Source organism: Lemur catta, chromosome 12 (genome assembly GCF_020740605.2).
Source record: "Lemur catta isolate mLemCat1 chromosome 12, mLemCat1.pri, whole genome shotgun sequence".
Classification (NCBI taxonomy): domain Eukaryota; kingdom Metazoa; phylum Chordata; class Mammalia; order Primates; family Lemuridae; genus Lemur; species Lemur catta.
This window is the reverse complement of record NC_059139.1, coordinates 41,560,856-41,577,598: the sequence shown is the minus strand read 5'-3', so window position 1 is coordinate 41,577,598 and position 16,743 is coordinate 41,560,856. Positions and strand designations below refer to the sequence as shown.

The 16,743-nt window shown below is 36.6% G+C and overlaps 1 protein-coding gene across 2 annotated transcripts in view; it reads left to right on the top strand.

The window, feature by feature from the left end:
• The window catches only part of SGTB (small glutamine rich tetratricopeptide repeat co-chaperone beta), a 44,737-nt gene that overhangs the window by 9,708 nt on the left and 18,286 nt on the right, over positions 1-16,743 (top strand). For both annotated transcript variants that reach the window (XM_045565617.1, XM_045565618.1), the window contains exons 4-5: positions 3,644-3,713; positions 8,195-8,294. In XM_045565617.1, the coding sequence (XP_045421573.1) occupies positions 3,644-3,713; positions 8,195-8,294 (170 nt within the window). The remainder of the gene's footprint in view (positions 1-3,643; positions 3,714-8,194; positions 8,295-16,743) is intronic.

The window sequence follows — 16,743 nt, the reverse complement described above, 5'->3', positions numbered from 1 at the left end:
CAACAATAGACCATAGGTTGAAAAATTTTAAGGTTGATTAGTTAGATCCCAAGGGTGACTTCGCATATGTTTTTTCACTACATTTCAGTGCCTTGTAGACTCCTTTTGTTTTTCTAGCTGTGTATTTGATCTTTAGTACATAATGAAGAGTTCAGGAGTGAAGGTGAAACATGTAATTTATATATCAGTCTGGCATGAACATTGCTGACCACACTTGACTGGGTTCTCTAGGCTGTTTCTAGAACATCTTCGGAAGAGGTTCTAAGAATTGCAGTGAAGATGGTAACTTGGCAGTAAACTAATAATGCAGTTATATACATTAATTCATCAAAAAGAAGGATTCTAATGCTATGACAAGATACATGGAGATTGTGACATTTCTCTGTGTTCCTCATCAGGGAACTCCTTTTTCTTCCCTTTGGGCTTGTCGTCTCCTCAGGGAACACTGTCTCAGTAGCTGTTTATGGCTATGGTTGGAGCAGACCTTCTTTGCTGTCAAGTGCTAGAGGCCTGTGTTGAGATAACACTTGGATTTGCTCACTTTTTAGCTACTGTCACCATTGACTTAGAACTGAAGAGATCAGAACTTTTTTTTTTTAACCTCTCAGGATGCTCCAACTGGTGCTTTTTTTTTTTTGGACAGAGTCTTGCTCTGTTGCCTTAAGTAGAGTAGAGTGGAGTCATCATAGCTCACTGCAGCCTCAAACTCCTGGGTTCAAGTGATCCTCCTGCTTCAGCCTCCTGAGTAGCTGGTCCTACAGGCACATGTCACCATGCCAGGCTAATTTTTTCTATTTTTGGTCTTGGTCTTGATCAGGCTTTTCTCAAACTCCTGAGCTTAAGCAATCCTCCTGCCACAGCCTCCCAGAGTGCTAGAATTATAGGCATGAGCCACTGCACCTGGCCTCCAGTTGGCTTTTATACTTTGAAGAAAGCTTAGCTTTTATTTTTCTCTTTTGCTATATCTCTCTGATTGCATTTAATTGTAAGAAATTTGTTACTTACTATTTTTAAAATATAGTTATTGAAATTGGCTTTCTTGTATATCTGCGCTAGTGTTATCTGTGGTATCACAATCCTTTAGTAGTCCTATTTTACATCTGGGGGCTTCATTGCATTTGTGTTTGTTAACAGAGTATGGCAGAGAAAGTCTAAAACTCATTTGAAACAGAATCAAGATTGTTATGATTAAAGAAATTATTTCTCTCACCAGTGTACTTCATTGTTATATTGGTCATGTCATTTTTGGGATACTGCTTTTCTGTATTTCCTCTCAATTAAGTTTATATACTTAATGGATCCATTCCCTTTATTTAAAGTAGGTAGTACTTGCGCCCATATCATGAGCAGCTCAAGTTAATTCAGTGATTATGAGAATTAGTTTTAAAGTGTAAAACTGTGGCAATTTCGGTAAATAATTCAGAATAATTTGGATGACAGAATGGATTATAATCCATTTTTAAATATGCCATTTTTCTGACCCCCCCTAAAATCACTTTTGTTCCCATATATAGACTGCCTAGGCTTGTTTGAAGATTTAAAATAGAAGGAACTCTAAAAACAAGTACTAAGACACTAACGTGTCATTGAACACATTTACTTCCTGAGTAACTACAGTCAGGTTTTTTTTTTTTTTTGAGACTGAGTCTTGCTCTGTTGCCCCAGCTAGAGTGCAGTGGCATCATCATAGCTCACTGCAACCTCAAACTCCTGGGCTTAAGTGATCCTCCTGCCTCAGCATCCCAAGTAGCTGGGACTACAGGCAGGCACCATGCCCAGCTAATTTTTCTATTTTGTTGTAGAGATGGGGTCTCACTCTTACTCAGGCTGGTCTCCAACTCCTGGCCTTAAGTGATCCTCCTGCCTGAGCCTCCCAGAGTGCTAGGATTATAAGCATAAGCCACTGTGCCTGGTTCTACAGTCAGTTTTAAGTAGTGACCTCCACTTATGAAGGTTCTCATTTTGTTACTATATGTTTTTATTCTGATATTTTATGCTTAGGAAAACTGATTCATAGAGAAAGTTTATTTTTATTTTTTTTAGTAAGGACAACGCATATACTTTGTGAGAGATTTTGTACTTGTGAATATTTGAGTTCAATTAGCAAAATGTATTTCCAATGTTAGATCTATTAATTTTATGGAAACTTTAGTGAAGACAAAGGTAATGGTACTGGGCATGGTAGCTCATGCCTGTAATACCAGCACTTTGGGGGGCTTAAGCAGAAGTATCACTTGAGGCCAGGAGTCTGAGACCAGCCACGGCAACATTGTGAGACCCCATCTCTACAAAATAATAATAATGATAATAATAATAAATTAACCAGGTGTGGTGGCACAGACCTGTAGTCTCAGCTATTCAAGAGGCTGAGGCAGGAGGATCACTTGAGCCCAGGAGTTCAAGGCTTCAGTAAGCTATGATTGTGCTATTGCACTTCAGACTGGGTAATAGAGCAAGACCTTGTCTCTAAAAGAAAAAAAAACAGGCAATGGTGGATTATTTTAAATACAGTACATAGGCACAATGGCTACAAATTATGCTTTTTTGAAAATAATAAACTTATTTATGAACTTCAGAGTCAAGTTTAAAGGCAATGTGGTTTTCAAACGGTCTTTCAAAAATGAAAAAATGTATTGTGTTCCCAGTGCCACTCAAGATATTTCTGAATTTTCAATGTAGTTTCATAAGCACCTTTGGTTTGAACCTTATTAATACAAAAGAGGTTTGAGGATGATAGTAGGTACTAAAAACAGGAATTTTAGTTTTTATAGTGTTTTTTAATGTTTTAATGAAATTAACATATGCTCATTGTTTTAAAAAATTTGGGCAATATGGGAAGATAGAAAGAAGAGACTGAAAATTTTACTTCTGGTGTACATCTTTCCAGTCTTTGTTATTTAATCTGTGTGTGTATGTTTGTGTGAATATACTGAAATAATATGATCATATTATAAATGCTTTTTTAGTAAACTGTGATTTTCAAGTTAGGGTATTTCTTAGATAGGATAGTAAACATTTTGTTTCCAAATTTTCACTAATATATACAATCCCTTGATCATATTTCTATTCATATTCTTTATATGTTGATTCCATTTTTTTTTACAAAGTGGGGTTGCTGGGTATGGGGAAAGCAAATTTAAAAAAAATTGATTCATAGCTGCCTAGTATCCTCTAGAAAAATTCCACATATTCATATTTCTTTTTTTTTTTTTTTTTTTTGAGGCAGAGTCTCACTTTGTTGTCCAGGCTAGACTACCGTGGCGTCAGCCTAGCTCACAGCAACCTCAAACTCCCAGGCTCAAGCAATCCTTCTGCCTCAGCCTCCCAAGTAGCTGGGACTACAGGGATGCGCCACCATACCCGGCTAATTTTTTCTATATATTTTTAGTTGTCCAGACAATTTCTTTCTATTTTTAGTAGAGACAGGGTCTCGCTCTTGCTCAGGCTGGTTCATATTTCTAATGTAAGTAGGTAAGAGGACTTTTCTCCTATTTCTTGTTAACTCTGTTATTTATATGTTAGATTTCATGACATGGAATTACAGATGATTTAAAATGTGGGTAATTTATTATTCCTTTTTAATATTTTAGGATCACTCTTTATGTAGCTAAAGGGAAGTGCATTGATTTTTATTTAATTTCAGAATGACGTTCTGCCTCTCTCAAACTCGGTGCCTGAAGATGTGGGAAAAGCTGACCAATTAAAAGATGAAGGTAAATATTTCATACAAAAATTACTTGTTTAGTAAAGCTCTATGAAACTCTGGAGAAAGTAACTGCCAATTGATATGATTCTGGTTTATACCACCAAGATGAATTATCATAAGTCCACATGGCCTTTATGAAACCGAATGAATGTGATGGGTAAGAAGCCTGGAAATACAGAATGGCTTGTGGGCAATGTGGGTATGGCTTGCTTCAAGAGAAGCAGATCTGTTGTGAGTAAAACTTGCAGAACAAATAATTTCATGGCTAATTACTTGTAACTGTATTTGCTAATTATGCTGTAAGATCCCAAGTTCTTCTTTATGCTTAATCAAAGAGAGGAAAATAATTTTCAGTATTATTTTAGCTTTCATATATTTAATGGTTTTTAGTTCCTTGAAATTTGTTCATGTGTGCATATGGCACTTGTTTATTAACTGGCACATTTGCTTACTGTATTACTACATTTCATAATAGCTGGCTATTGAAGCATTCTTGCTTTTTATAAAGAAGTCACCGTTGAGGATCTGTGTTCAATTTTTCTATCATGTCAATTATGTTAAGCTATAGAGGACAGCCAGGTCAGACCCATAAGATTTGTACTAGAAAGCTGTTGGTCACAGTCCTTATCTTTAGCAGTGAACAAGAGCCAATAAATTCCCTGTCCTATATTTAGGCAGAGAGTTATTGGGGAATATGCTATGTTCAGAAGCTATGCACAGAACCATTTTCTGGCTTTTTCTTTAGTTCATACCCTGAAGATGGTTATGATGGTTATTGTATTTTTTTTTTTAAATCACTTGGTATCTGAAAAGGTAAATATGGAAAAAAGTATGTTTTTCCTATTCCTTGTGCCTGGTCATTTCTCTAGGTCTATAAATATATACCTATATCACTTTTTAATGGCTGCATAGTGTTACATGGTACTGATTGGGCATGACTTATTTACCTAGACAGATAATTTTGTAATCCCAAGTAACACTGACTTCACTATCTTAGTCTATATTTCTTTTCAATACCGTGTGATTGTCTTCTTAGGATTACCTTATAAAGTGCAGTGTTTCTAGAAATATACTGGTCTCAGTTTTTGATGTTTTATTTACTCTAAGAAAGGATACCACCTGAACACCTTAGCATAGTGTGAATTACATAAATTACATGTAAAATAAAGCAACAACCAGCTCCTCATTGTCATTTGAGTTATAATATTTCTCAAATAATTTGAATTTAAACCATCCAGATACAAATGCATTTTTCATATATTAGTTTCTAACCCAGATTTTTGTAATGTATGAAATCTTCAGTGATGCAGTATATTCTCTACTGACATTTATTTTTGTCCCTCACGTTTATTCCTCTGAATGATGGAACACTGGGAGATTGCATCCCCTGTAGAGTTTGGACACAGTGAATGTTAGGAAGATGAGGGCTAGTGCGTCATAAAGGGAGACTCACGGCAGCAGCGTGGGTAGGCTGAATCACTTACTGCCTTTGCTCTTAACCAGAAGCTTTGTATTCTTTATTTTCACTAGGACCAGTGACATCTAAGACATATTGCATATAAAATTAAAGTGATTGTCTTTTTATTCAGATTTTGCTATTTGTGTGAAAACAAATAGCCATGACAGATTGTCAAGCATAGGGTTATTCCAGGCTATATGTTGCATTTATCTGATGCACTTATCTGACTGTGTTAATCAAGGCTGAAGGAACACTGCTTTCAAATATTTTGTGCACCTTGCTTCTGAAGGGCTGCAATAAGATCAGAATAAATCAAGCAGAGTTCCTTGTGTTCATTCCCTGACAGGGGACAGAAGTATACATATATCTCATAGGGTTCTGAGAATTAAAGGAAACAATTTATAGGAGAATACCTTGGAGCTACAAAATGCGATACACGTGCTTCATTGTTATATTTATCTCCTTTTCTCACAGAATTCTTCATTTGTGTCCTGAATTTTTTTTTTTTTTTTTTTTTGAGACAGAGTCTCACTTTGTTGCCCAGGCTAGAGTGAGTGCCGTGGCGTCAGCCTAGCTCACAGCAACCTCAAACTCCTGAGCTTAAGGGATCCTACTGCCTCAGCCTCCCAAGTAGCTGGGACTACAGGCATGCGCCACCATGCCCGGCTAATTTTTTCTATATATATTTTTAGTTGTCCAGGTAATTTTTATTTCTATTTTTAGTAGAGATGGGCTCTCACTCAGGCTGGTCTCAAACTCCTGACCTCCAGCAATCCACCTGCCTCGGCCTCCCAGAGGGCTAGGCTTACAGGCGTGAGCCACCTCGCCCGGCCTCTGAATTTGCATAAATGAATCATTTTGTGACTTGTAGCTTTTTATCATTAACTTACATTGTAGTTAACATACATGACATTTGTGGTATATATATATATATATATATACATTATGGTATTTACACATATGAGGTGGTTTACAGGAAAAGACATACAATTTTTTTTTTTTTTTTGAGACAGAGTCTTGCTTTCTTTCTTTCTTTTTTTTTTTTTTTCAGTGGCATCATCACAGCTCACTGCAACCTCAAACTCCTCGGCTCAAGCGATCCTCCTGCATCAGCCTCCCAAGTATCTGGGACTACAGGCCCGTGCCACCATGCCCAGCTAATTTTTTCTGTTTTTACTTGAGACGAGGTCTTGCTCTTGCTCAGGCAGGTTTCAAACTTGTGACCTCAAGCGATCCTTCTCCCCCAGCCTCCCAGAGTGCTAGGATTACATGTATGAGCCACTGCACCCAGCCATACAATAAAGTTTCAATAATATTAATAAAAATCATAAAGGGCCATGTGCAGTGGCTTTAGGAGGTCAAGTTGGGAGGATGACTTGAGGCCAGGAGTTCAAGACCAGCCTGGGCAGCATAGTAAGACCTCGTCTATAGAAAAAATAGCCAGGCATGGTGGTGTGTGCCTATGGTCCCAGCTACTCAGGAGGCTGAGGTGGGAGGATTGCTGGAGCCCAGGAGTTCAAGGCTGCCGTGAGCTATTATCACCCCACTGAACTCCAGCCTTGGCGACAGAGCAAGACCCTGTCTCTTAAATAAACAAATAAATAAATGCTCATAAAATGCCACTCAAGTAATAAAGCCCAACAGGAACAACAAAATCTCAATAACCCAGAAAATTAAAATGTTTGACATGGAAATCTATTTAAGTACCTGGGCTAATGTAGTTAACTGCAAACTATGTTATCCTCTAAGCTTCCTTAGAGACTTTATATTCATTTCTTTTTGGGGAGGTAGGGAAGGAATCCAAATTAATTTCTTTTACTCTTAAAAAAACAATTTATTAAGGTATAATTCACATACCATACAATTTACTTGTTTAAATTATGCAATTCATTGTTTCTAGTATATTCACAGAGTTGTGAAGCCATCAACATAATCAATTATGGAACATTTTGTAGATCCCAAAAGAAACCGTGGACCCATTGGCAGTTACTGTTTATATTCATTTCTGATTCCCAATTTGTAGTAATTTTTGTATGATTTTAGATGCTTTTATCTACCTGCCTTTCTTTTAATCTTCCCGTTTTTGTTCCCTACAAATTTACACTCCTTTCATCCCATTATGTAGCTGATGATCTATTTAGAACAAGGCTAATAGGAGAGCTTCTGGTTTAGAGAAAGATGGAAGGAATTATAGAGGCCTTTGAGATGTGAATTCTTCCTCTTAATCTCAGTTGTCCTAATATTTTCAGTTTTGAATTTTAGTTCTTACAAGTGCACAGGACACTTGCTTTTCATTTAATGAAATACAAAAGATAGCCACAGGAAATCCCTTATTTTGCTGACCAGTTGTTTACCTAGCTAAATTATTGCCAGATGTATCTGCAGATGCCCTTCCTGAAAATTAGTACTTTGTAGGCTCACCATGCTATCTGAAATCCTATCTTTCTAGAAATTAATCTCCCTCAAATCCCCTTTTAAAAAGAATCTATCCCTGGAAGGGATAACACATAAAAATATTATCTGCCAATAAGATGTTATCATGATTAGTTTTACCAGCTTACCCATGGCAGAGTTCTGAGAGCTTGATTATTCAGCAGATGTGTATTTTGACAGGGAAGGAGTGGAAGACCAGGTCCAGATTGAGATGGTGATTAGGGAGGGTGTTGCATCTGGAACAGGCTGGGGCAGCTCTAAAAGGGAGGAGAGAGATGAAGATAAGGAAGGTGAGAAGAGATTCACTTTTGCCATGAGATAGTCATAACTGTTGCATTTACTCACTTAAGCCTGGACTTTGTAAGGTATACAAACATTAATTTGTTAAGACTCTGGATTGTTAAAATGGTTCAAACACACTGTGAGCTAAAGAATATCGACTCTATAGAACAATATAAACTTTATCTCCAGTGTGACAAAAAATCATGAGGCCAACCTTCATATCATTGTAGTTTCTACGATTAAAATTTATCTGTTAGACTTTATATTTTTTCTGTATATTATACTTACTGTCTACATTGGTTGCTTCATTTTAGGCAATAACCACATGAAAGAAGAAAATTATGCTGCTGCAGTGGATTGTTACACACAGGCGATAGAGTTGGATCCCAACAATGCGGTTTACTATTGCAACAGGTAAACTAGCACTATTGTGGCAGGTTTGCAGTTCTTAAACATTTGGTATAATAGATCTGAAGGATTTACTTACCTATAGACCTACTAGTGGACATTAAGGTTGTTTCAATTTTTATCAATATTATAAAGCTGCAATGAAATCTGGTTTTTAAAATTTTTTTCATGCTTCCAATTTTCTGGACTTTGGATTTATCCCTGGAAATGTGCTAAAAGTATAAGCATTTAAAATACTGTTGATGCAAATTGCAAAATTGTCCAAACTTCTTTGAAAATATTTTGAAAATTAATTCCCTCCCCCAGGAGTGTATCTGTTTTGGCTATACCCTTTATCAGCACTAAGTACTGAAATTATTATTGTTATTTTAATATTATTATTTTTATATTAATTGTTCTAATTTTATTTAATTACTGTTGAGGTTGGACATTTTTCAAGTGTTGACCATATGTGGTTTTTCCGTCCTAAATGTTCTGTTTATACCTTCTATAGACTGAATGTTTATGTCCCCCTTAAATTCTTATGCTAATATGAATTTTAAACATAATCCCCAATGTGATAGTATTTGGAAGTGAGACCTTTGAGAGGTAATTAGGTCATGAGGATGGAGCCCTCATGAATGAGATTAGTGCCCTTATAACAGAAACTCCAGAGTGCTCCCTGTTCATCCTGCCATGTGGGGACACAGGGAAGAGTACCTGTGCCAGGCTTTAGCCTCAGACTTATTTCTCTTTCTTTCTTGGCTCTGCCCTTTTTAGCAGGGGTCTGACCCCCTCTAGGCTGCATTTGCCAGGCTCCTTTGTCACCTGTCTTTTGTCTGGGTTCAGCCATGGAGGTGCTGGCAGGAAATTGGAGGATAGAAGGAAGAGAGCAGTTTCAGTATTTCTTCTTCCCCCACCTTTTATTTATTTTTTTAATATGTATATCACAGTATATATTCAGCAGCTACTGCTTCTCATCCTTGTCTTCCCACTCCCACTTTAGACAACTACTATGGTCCTAGCTTTTGCCAGGTGACCTTGGGTTTTGGACTCTGTCCTTTTGAGGACAGTAATGACTCCTTGTTGTGAATTTCTAGATTGCTGTGCAACCCTCTGTTTGGCCTCTTAGCAATTTTATCACCTTAAGTTATAAATTCCCTGGACTAAATTATTCTGTTTTAAATATTCAAGTTCCAGTAGAACTTTTACAATGATGGAAATCTTCTATAACTGTGCTAACACATTAGCTACTAGCCACATTGGCTATTCAGCACTTGAAATGGGGCTAGTGGAATTGAGAATTTTGAGAATTAAATTTTTAATGTTTAATTTAAAATTAATTTAAATAGCCACATCTGGCTATGGTTACTATATTGGACAACATAGCCCATAGCCCTATATTAAAAATACAATCCCTTTATCCTATATGCACAGCTTAATTGCCTTTTTTTTTTTTTTTTGGAGAACAAGTCTCCCTGTGTTACCCCAGGTAGAGTGCAGTGGTGTCATCATAGCTCACTGCAACCTCAAACTCCTGGGCTCAAGCAATCCTCCTGCCTCAGCCTCCCAAGTAGCTGGGACTACAGGTATGTGCCACCATGCCTGGCTGATTTTTTCTGTTTTTACTAGGGATGGGGTCTCACTCTTGCTCAGGCTGGTCTTGAACTCCTGAGCTCAAGCAGTCCGCCTTCCTCAGCCTCCCAGAGTGATAGGATTACAGGCACCATGTGCTCAACCTTATTTGCCTTTTAATGTTTTTCATATGTAAAAGTTTTACATGTTTATGTAGTCAAATTTATTCTTTTCCTTTGAATTTTATTCCAGTGCTTTTAGGCTTAAAGCTCTCCTCATTTACAGACTTGACAAATATTTTTCTATTTTCTTATTTTTCCTTTGCATTTAAATTTTATCATCGCATGTGTATTTTAGCAACTGATATGACTTTTGTAACCCATTTGAAACTCGTTAAGACAGTCTTATAAAAATTACCTTTCATTTTATAGTAGGTTCATAGATGTGAAGGAGATCTTTGAGTTAATTTGGCCCAATCTTTCATAGAGTTATTTTATCATATTTAGGGTAGTCATACCCTTCTGAGATAGCACCCTTTTCCTCTCCCTTTTTTTTGGTAGTTATTTCTAACAGTTGGGAAAGTCTTCCTTATATTGACACTGAATTTGTCTTCCTGTAGCTTCTGTAATTTCTATCAGTTGGCTTTATTTAATTCTTAAGAGTAAATATGATTCTTCTTTTTCATGACAGTATCTTTCATTTTGAAGTTTGCTACCGTATTCACTTGAGTTCTTTTCTCCACTTTAAATGTTTGAAGTTTCCTCCATTATACCTCAGGTAGTAGAGCTTTAGGTCTTGTACTGTCACTGAATACTTGTTCCAGTTTACCTGTATTTGTTAAAGTGTATTCCCAGAAGTTAAGACAGTATACCTGGCATTGGTCTAACCAGATCAATAAATAATCTTGTAGGACTCTCATTTAATCTACTTCTATATTACATAATTATATATCAGCATATTCTAGCATTATTTGTTAAATTCATTATTTGTTAAATTTTTCTTCTGGTATATTAAATCCTACCTTTTTCATACATTCTCTTTATTGTATCCTTCAATCATATATTCATGTGACAAGTTCTTACCAACTACCACTATATATTAGTATTGTCACTGGAGGTAGAGTTGGTGATTTGGACTCAAATATAGGATCTTATATTTACCCCTATAGAATTTTATATTGTTACATTCTCCTATTTATCTGCCCCTTAATCTTTTTGGATAAGTAATGTGTTTGGTCTTGCTCTCATTTTCATGTCATCCACAAACTTGAGATGTGCCATATCTTACATTATGTCAGTTCAGGTCAACTAATGGAGCTATTGTAAGTAAGTGGTTAAGAATAGGAGTTCTGGGCCGGGCACGGTGGCTCACACTTGTAATCCTAGCACTCTGGGAGGCCGAGGCGGGTGGATCGCTCGAAATCAGGAGTTTGAGACCAGCCTGAGCAAGAGCGAGACCCCGTCTCTACTAAAAATAGAAAGAAATTATCTGGACAACTAAAAAATATATATAGAAAATTAGCCGGGCATGGTGGTGCATGCCTGTAGTCCCAGCTACTTGGGAGGCTGAGGCAGTAGGATTGCTTAAGCCCAGGAGTTTGAGGTTGCTGTGAGCTAGGCTGATGCCATGGCACTCACTCTAGCCCGGGCAACAGAGCGAGACTCTGTCTCAAAAAAAAAAAGAATAGAAGTTCTGAACCCAGATTCTTTGGCTTCTAATTTCTGGCTGTGCCACTTACTACCTATGTGACCTTGAGCAAATTACCTAATGTATCTATGCCTTAGTTTCCCTATCTGGGATAATAGTAGTGTTTACCTCATAGGGTTGTTGGAGAGATCAAATAGTTAATAAGTGTAAAGTGCTAGGAAAGTGTCTAGTAAAGAGTGTTGCACACAAGTACTAGCTATTGTCATTATTCTTTATGTAGCCTGTTCTTTTGCCTTGATCAGAATATGAAGAGAGATCCACATTTACAGGGTCTAAATATGTTGTCAGTTTTCTTTCTCTGATTTACCAATCTAGTAGTAACCTTGTTAACAAGGAAATGATGCTAGTCTGATAGGACTTGCTCTGAATTAATCCAGTGTCATTTTCTTTCTTTCTTTTTTTTTTTTTTGGTCTCCAACATTTTATTAGGAAAATTTTCAAAGTTGAAAAAATTTTACAGTGAATAAGTCATATATCAACACCTAGATTTTATCATTACTATTTTAGTATATTTGCTATATCATATATATATATTTTTTTCTTTTTTTTGAGAAAGTGTCTTGCTCTGTTGCCCAGGTAGAGTACAGTGGCCTCATCATAGTTCACTGCAACCTCGAACTCCTGGGCTGAAGAGATCTTCCTGGCTCAGCCTCCCAAGTAGCTGGGAGTACAGGTGCAAGCCACCATGCTCGGCTAATTTTTGTATTTTTTGTAGGGATGAGGTTTGCTCTTGCTCAGCCTGTTCTCATTATGTTGCCCATGCTGGTCTTGAACTCCTTGCCTCAAGGGATCCTCCTGCCTCAGCCTCCTAAAGTGCTAGGATTACAGGTGTAAGCCAGCGCACTTGGCCTGTATGACACTTTTATCTACCTATCTGTGCCTGTATCCATTTATTATTCCATCTTATTTTTGATTCATTTTAAAGCAAATTGCAACCATCAGTACACTTCCCCCTAAATACTTAGCATTCATATCATTAATTACAGTTCAACATTTACTTTTTTTTCTTTTGAGGTAAAATTTGCATACAACAAAATGAACAAATCTTAACGATGCTTTCACTGTTTTCACAACTATATACACCTGTGTAACCTAAAACCCTATCAAGACATTGAAAATTACCATCAGATGTCCAGGAAGTTTCTTCTGCTCCTTCACAGTCAGTTGCCTACAACACACACCAGAGGCAACCACTGTTTTGTTTTGTTTTTTTCCACCTATAGATTAAATTCATTTCTTCTAGAATTTCATATGAAAGAAACCACACATATATTTCTGTGTAAGACTTTTTTAGCTCAGCATATTGGTTTTAGCAGTCAACCATGTTGTTGCCTTTATCAATAGTTTGTTCTTTTCTATTATTCAATGTATTCTATTGCTTGAATATATCATGGTTTGCTTTTTCCTATTTATGGTCATCTGGGCTGCTTCTAGTTTTTTAAAAAATTCACTTTGTATTTGACCAGAATTTACAGTTGTTATTTGTGGAAGGATTGGATCCTTAAGGAGTTTAATTGGCCATATTGGAAACCTTCATTTTCTTTCTTCACAAAAAAGTCATTTTATTACCCTGTTTCATCAAATTAGCTGAAAAAAATAGAAAATCCAAATAATCTGTGGAGAATGAATTCCCCAAGATGTGGTTTGATGTTGGAGTTTTATTCGGTCATCAGATGACTATACATAATGTTTTAATTTAGCATATGAAATCTTGAAATAAATATACTTGAGTGTCAAAAAATGTTATAACCAGAAATAAATGTTATCATAAAATTGTTTATTGAACACAGTAAACCGTGTACTTTTAAGTATGAATATGGAACATGTGAGCCTAAATAGTTTATTTTTAATGAGATTAGGATTCCTGAATAGTCTGTTCACTAGTACTGTAGTAGAGGAGATTCTTGGCAATACCTATGCTTGCTTTTTGTTTATTGTTAAACTGAAATCAATAATTATGCTTCTGTTTTGCATTTAGCACATTAACTGCCGTGTGAGTTGTATTTAACTGACGCTAGTTTTGAGCCTGGCGCCTCGTGAAGCATATGTAACTCACACATTTCTACCTTGGGAGCCGTATGAACTATTTTTCAAGTTGTATATGACTCACACACAGAAGACAATAAAAAATAACAGATTTTTTATTAAATTAGAAAGGATTGTTTTGTTTTCAAAGTTTTTATTCTATTTTTGTAATAAAACACCGTGGGCCCAAGGGAAAAAATTTTTTCTAGTGTGGCAGTCAATGTGTTAAATAGTATCTTTTCCCCTGAAAAGCTCAGTAATAGAGCATGCTATTTAATATTAAATAACTGGAAAACCTTATTTGTATATTTAATACAAATACTGAATAAAGCTTTAGGATCATTTTGGGTTTTTTGAAACTCAAGTAGCTTTAAATATCTCAATAGCCTGTAGTCTTGCCAACTACCCCTTGCTATTTTTCTTAGCCAACTGGTTGCTAAGAATTGGAGGCTCAGAATAGCAGATCTAAATCTTCCTTTTAATATTCATTTTCACAGTTTTATTACTAATCAAAATATTTTTCACATACTAATCTCACTAGGATGAAATAAAATTTCCTTTTTATAGAAGTGACCGTTTTCTATTTCTTAGAAAATGATCAGTTGGCACAGTTCTTAAGCATGAGTCTTTCTTTTCTAGTAATTATCTTCTATTTTGGCTTTTAAGGATCCTGTTGATGCTTGAGGCTCAGCACAAGGAAAACCTGAGTCCTTCCTTGAAAATTTATTATGTATTTTTGTTTTTTATTTCTATACTTGTAACACTTGCTACAATGTATAACATTCATGTAGATTTATCATGTTTTATCATACACTTATCATATGTTCTGCCTTATGTGAATTTTTTTGACCACGCCCAGCCTGAATGTTTGTTTTATTTCTTCAGGTAAAGGGCAGTGATTGGGGCTTATATCTATTTGTATCTCTTATAACACCTAACACTGTGTCTCAAGGAGTTTAGCCAATTTTTTTTGGATGAATGGAAAGCTATAAAAGAAATATAAGAAATTTCTAGGCCAGGTATGGTAACTCATACCTGTAATCGCAGCACTTTGTGAGGCCAAGGTGCAAGGACTGCTTAGGCTAGGCATTCAAGACCAGCCTGGCAACATAGTGAGACTGCATATCTATAATAAATTAAACAAAAATTAGCTGGACATAATGGTGTGTGTCTGTAGTCACAGCTACTTGGGAGGCTGAGGCATGAGGATCACTTGAGCCCAGGAGATTGAGGCTCCAGTGAGCTATGATCACACCATTGCACTCCAGCCTGGGTGACAGAGCAAGACCCCATCTCTAAAAACAAAAAAAAAAAAAAGAAATTTCTAGTGATATTGAAGCAACTAGCCATTCACATTAACACTTGTATACAGAAAACAACAAATGATTGAGTATAGGTCTAAAACACTTCCAATCATTTACAATATGAAATGAATAACAGATTTCTATGTCTTCTATGTGAAGTTTTGTACAACTTCGGTGCTGAGTACATTACTTTACCCATAGTAGGTTGAATCACTTAAGGCAATAACTAGAATAAAAGATAGGAGAGAGAGAGAGAGAGTATGATGGAGGGAGTTTGTCTGGAAGCCTCTCAGATGATGGAGAACTTGAGTTGGAGTTGGATTTGAGTTGAAGTTGTATTTGAAGGACCAGTAGAACTTAGATAGGCAAGGGAGAAGGGATGGCATTTTAGGTTGGAGAGCGTAGTTTAGAAGGCAAAATCAAGATGCATCAGGCCATTGTAATAAGTGCTAATGACAGCATGTAGCCGTCCTCACTCTAAGAAGGATTGGAACAGAGACTTCATTATTTTGCATTTTGTTTTCCTCCTCCTCTATGAGCAGTATGTAGTCAGTTCGCGGGATTTGAACTTAGTTTGTTATTGAACTTGGAGTTGAATCTCAGTTCTGCTATTTACTAGCTATGCAACCTTGGGCAGTCACTTCATCTTTTTAAGTCTCAGTTTCCTCACTTGTAAAATAAGGATATTAACCACTTCAAAGGGTGGTTGTAAGGAGTGATAATATATACAAAGTCCTTAGTAGTTCTAGATTGGCAATATTTGTTTCTTTCAAAAACACATGTTTTCTCTCATTCTATAGGTTGTCTGTTCACTCTAATGATTGTTTCCTTGGCTGTGCAGAAGCTTTTTAATTTGATCAGGTCCCATTTATTTATTTTTGTTGTTGCTGTGAATGCTTTTAGGGTCTTCTTCATAAATTCTTTGCCTAGACTGATATCTGTAAGAGTTTTTCCAATGTTTTCTTCTAGAATTCTTATGGTTGTTTTTTTCAAAAACAGTGTAAGACCCTTTTAGTTGTAGGAATGGGTTTTTGATGTAATTTATTTATGCATGATATGAGAAATACAAGGTAGCTTGCTTTTTTTTCTGTCTTATTTTCTATAAAAATAGAACATAAATTATATTCATACTTTTAATAAGGTAAAGAAAGCAAGGGTGTCTGGAAACATGGTGACTCTGACTGTATTGTTCTACTGAAATTTCATTCGTCATGGCCTGATAACCAGACAGCAGAGGCAGAGAGCACAGACCACATTGTTATTCAGTTCAGATCTCGGCATGTTTGGCTTCATCTCACAGAAGATTCAAATATAGCCTGGCTTCTCTTTCCTTTCCTGGCCTCCAAGGCTCAGACGCCTCTCCTCTTCCTTTTGTGAGCTGCACAAATCTGCTTTCACCCTAGCTTGCAGTTAGTGATCTGAAGCTGTTAAGATTGAAGCACAGTCGTCCTCTTTTCTTACACCCACTCTTCTTTCTGAATCTGATCCTCCTTGCTTCATTCCTTATCTTATTGTTAGTATCTGAAGCCAGAGACCAGTGTGTCTTTCTCTGTGCTTCCCTTTTCCATATAACTCTCAAATAGCTAATTTATTTACTGCTCCCTTAGTCCAGGTTCATAACTTTTGCTAAGCTAGCGCAATAGGGACTTACAGTGGCCTTCCATTTCTACTTGCACTCCCTGTTCCTGTCTTCTGCCAAAAGGCTCTTTCTAAAATGGGAAATTGATCATCTAGGCCGGACGCGGTGGCTCGCGCCTGTAATCCTAGCCCTCTGGGAGGCTGAGGCAGGTGGATCGCTCGAGGTCAGGAGTTCGAGACCAGCCTGAGCGAGACCCCGTCTCTACTAAAAATAGAAATAAATTATC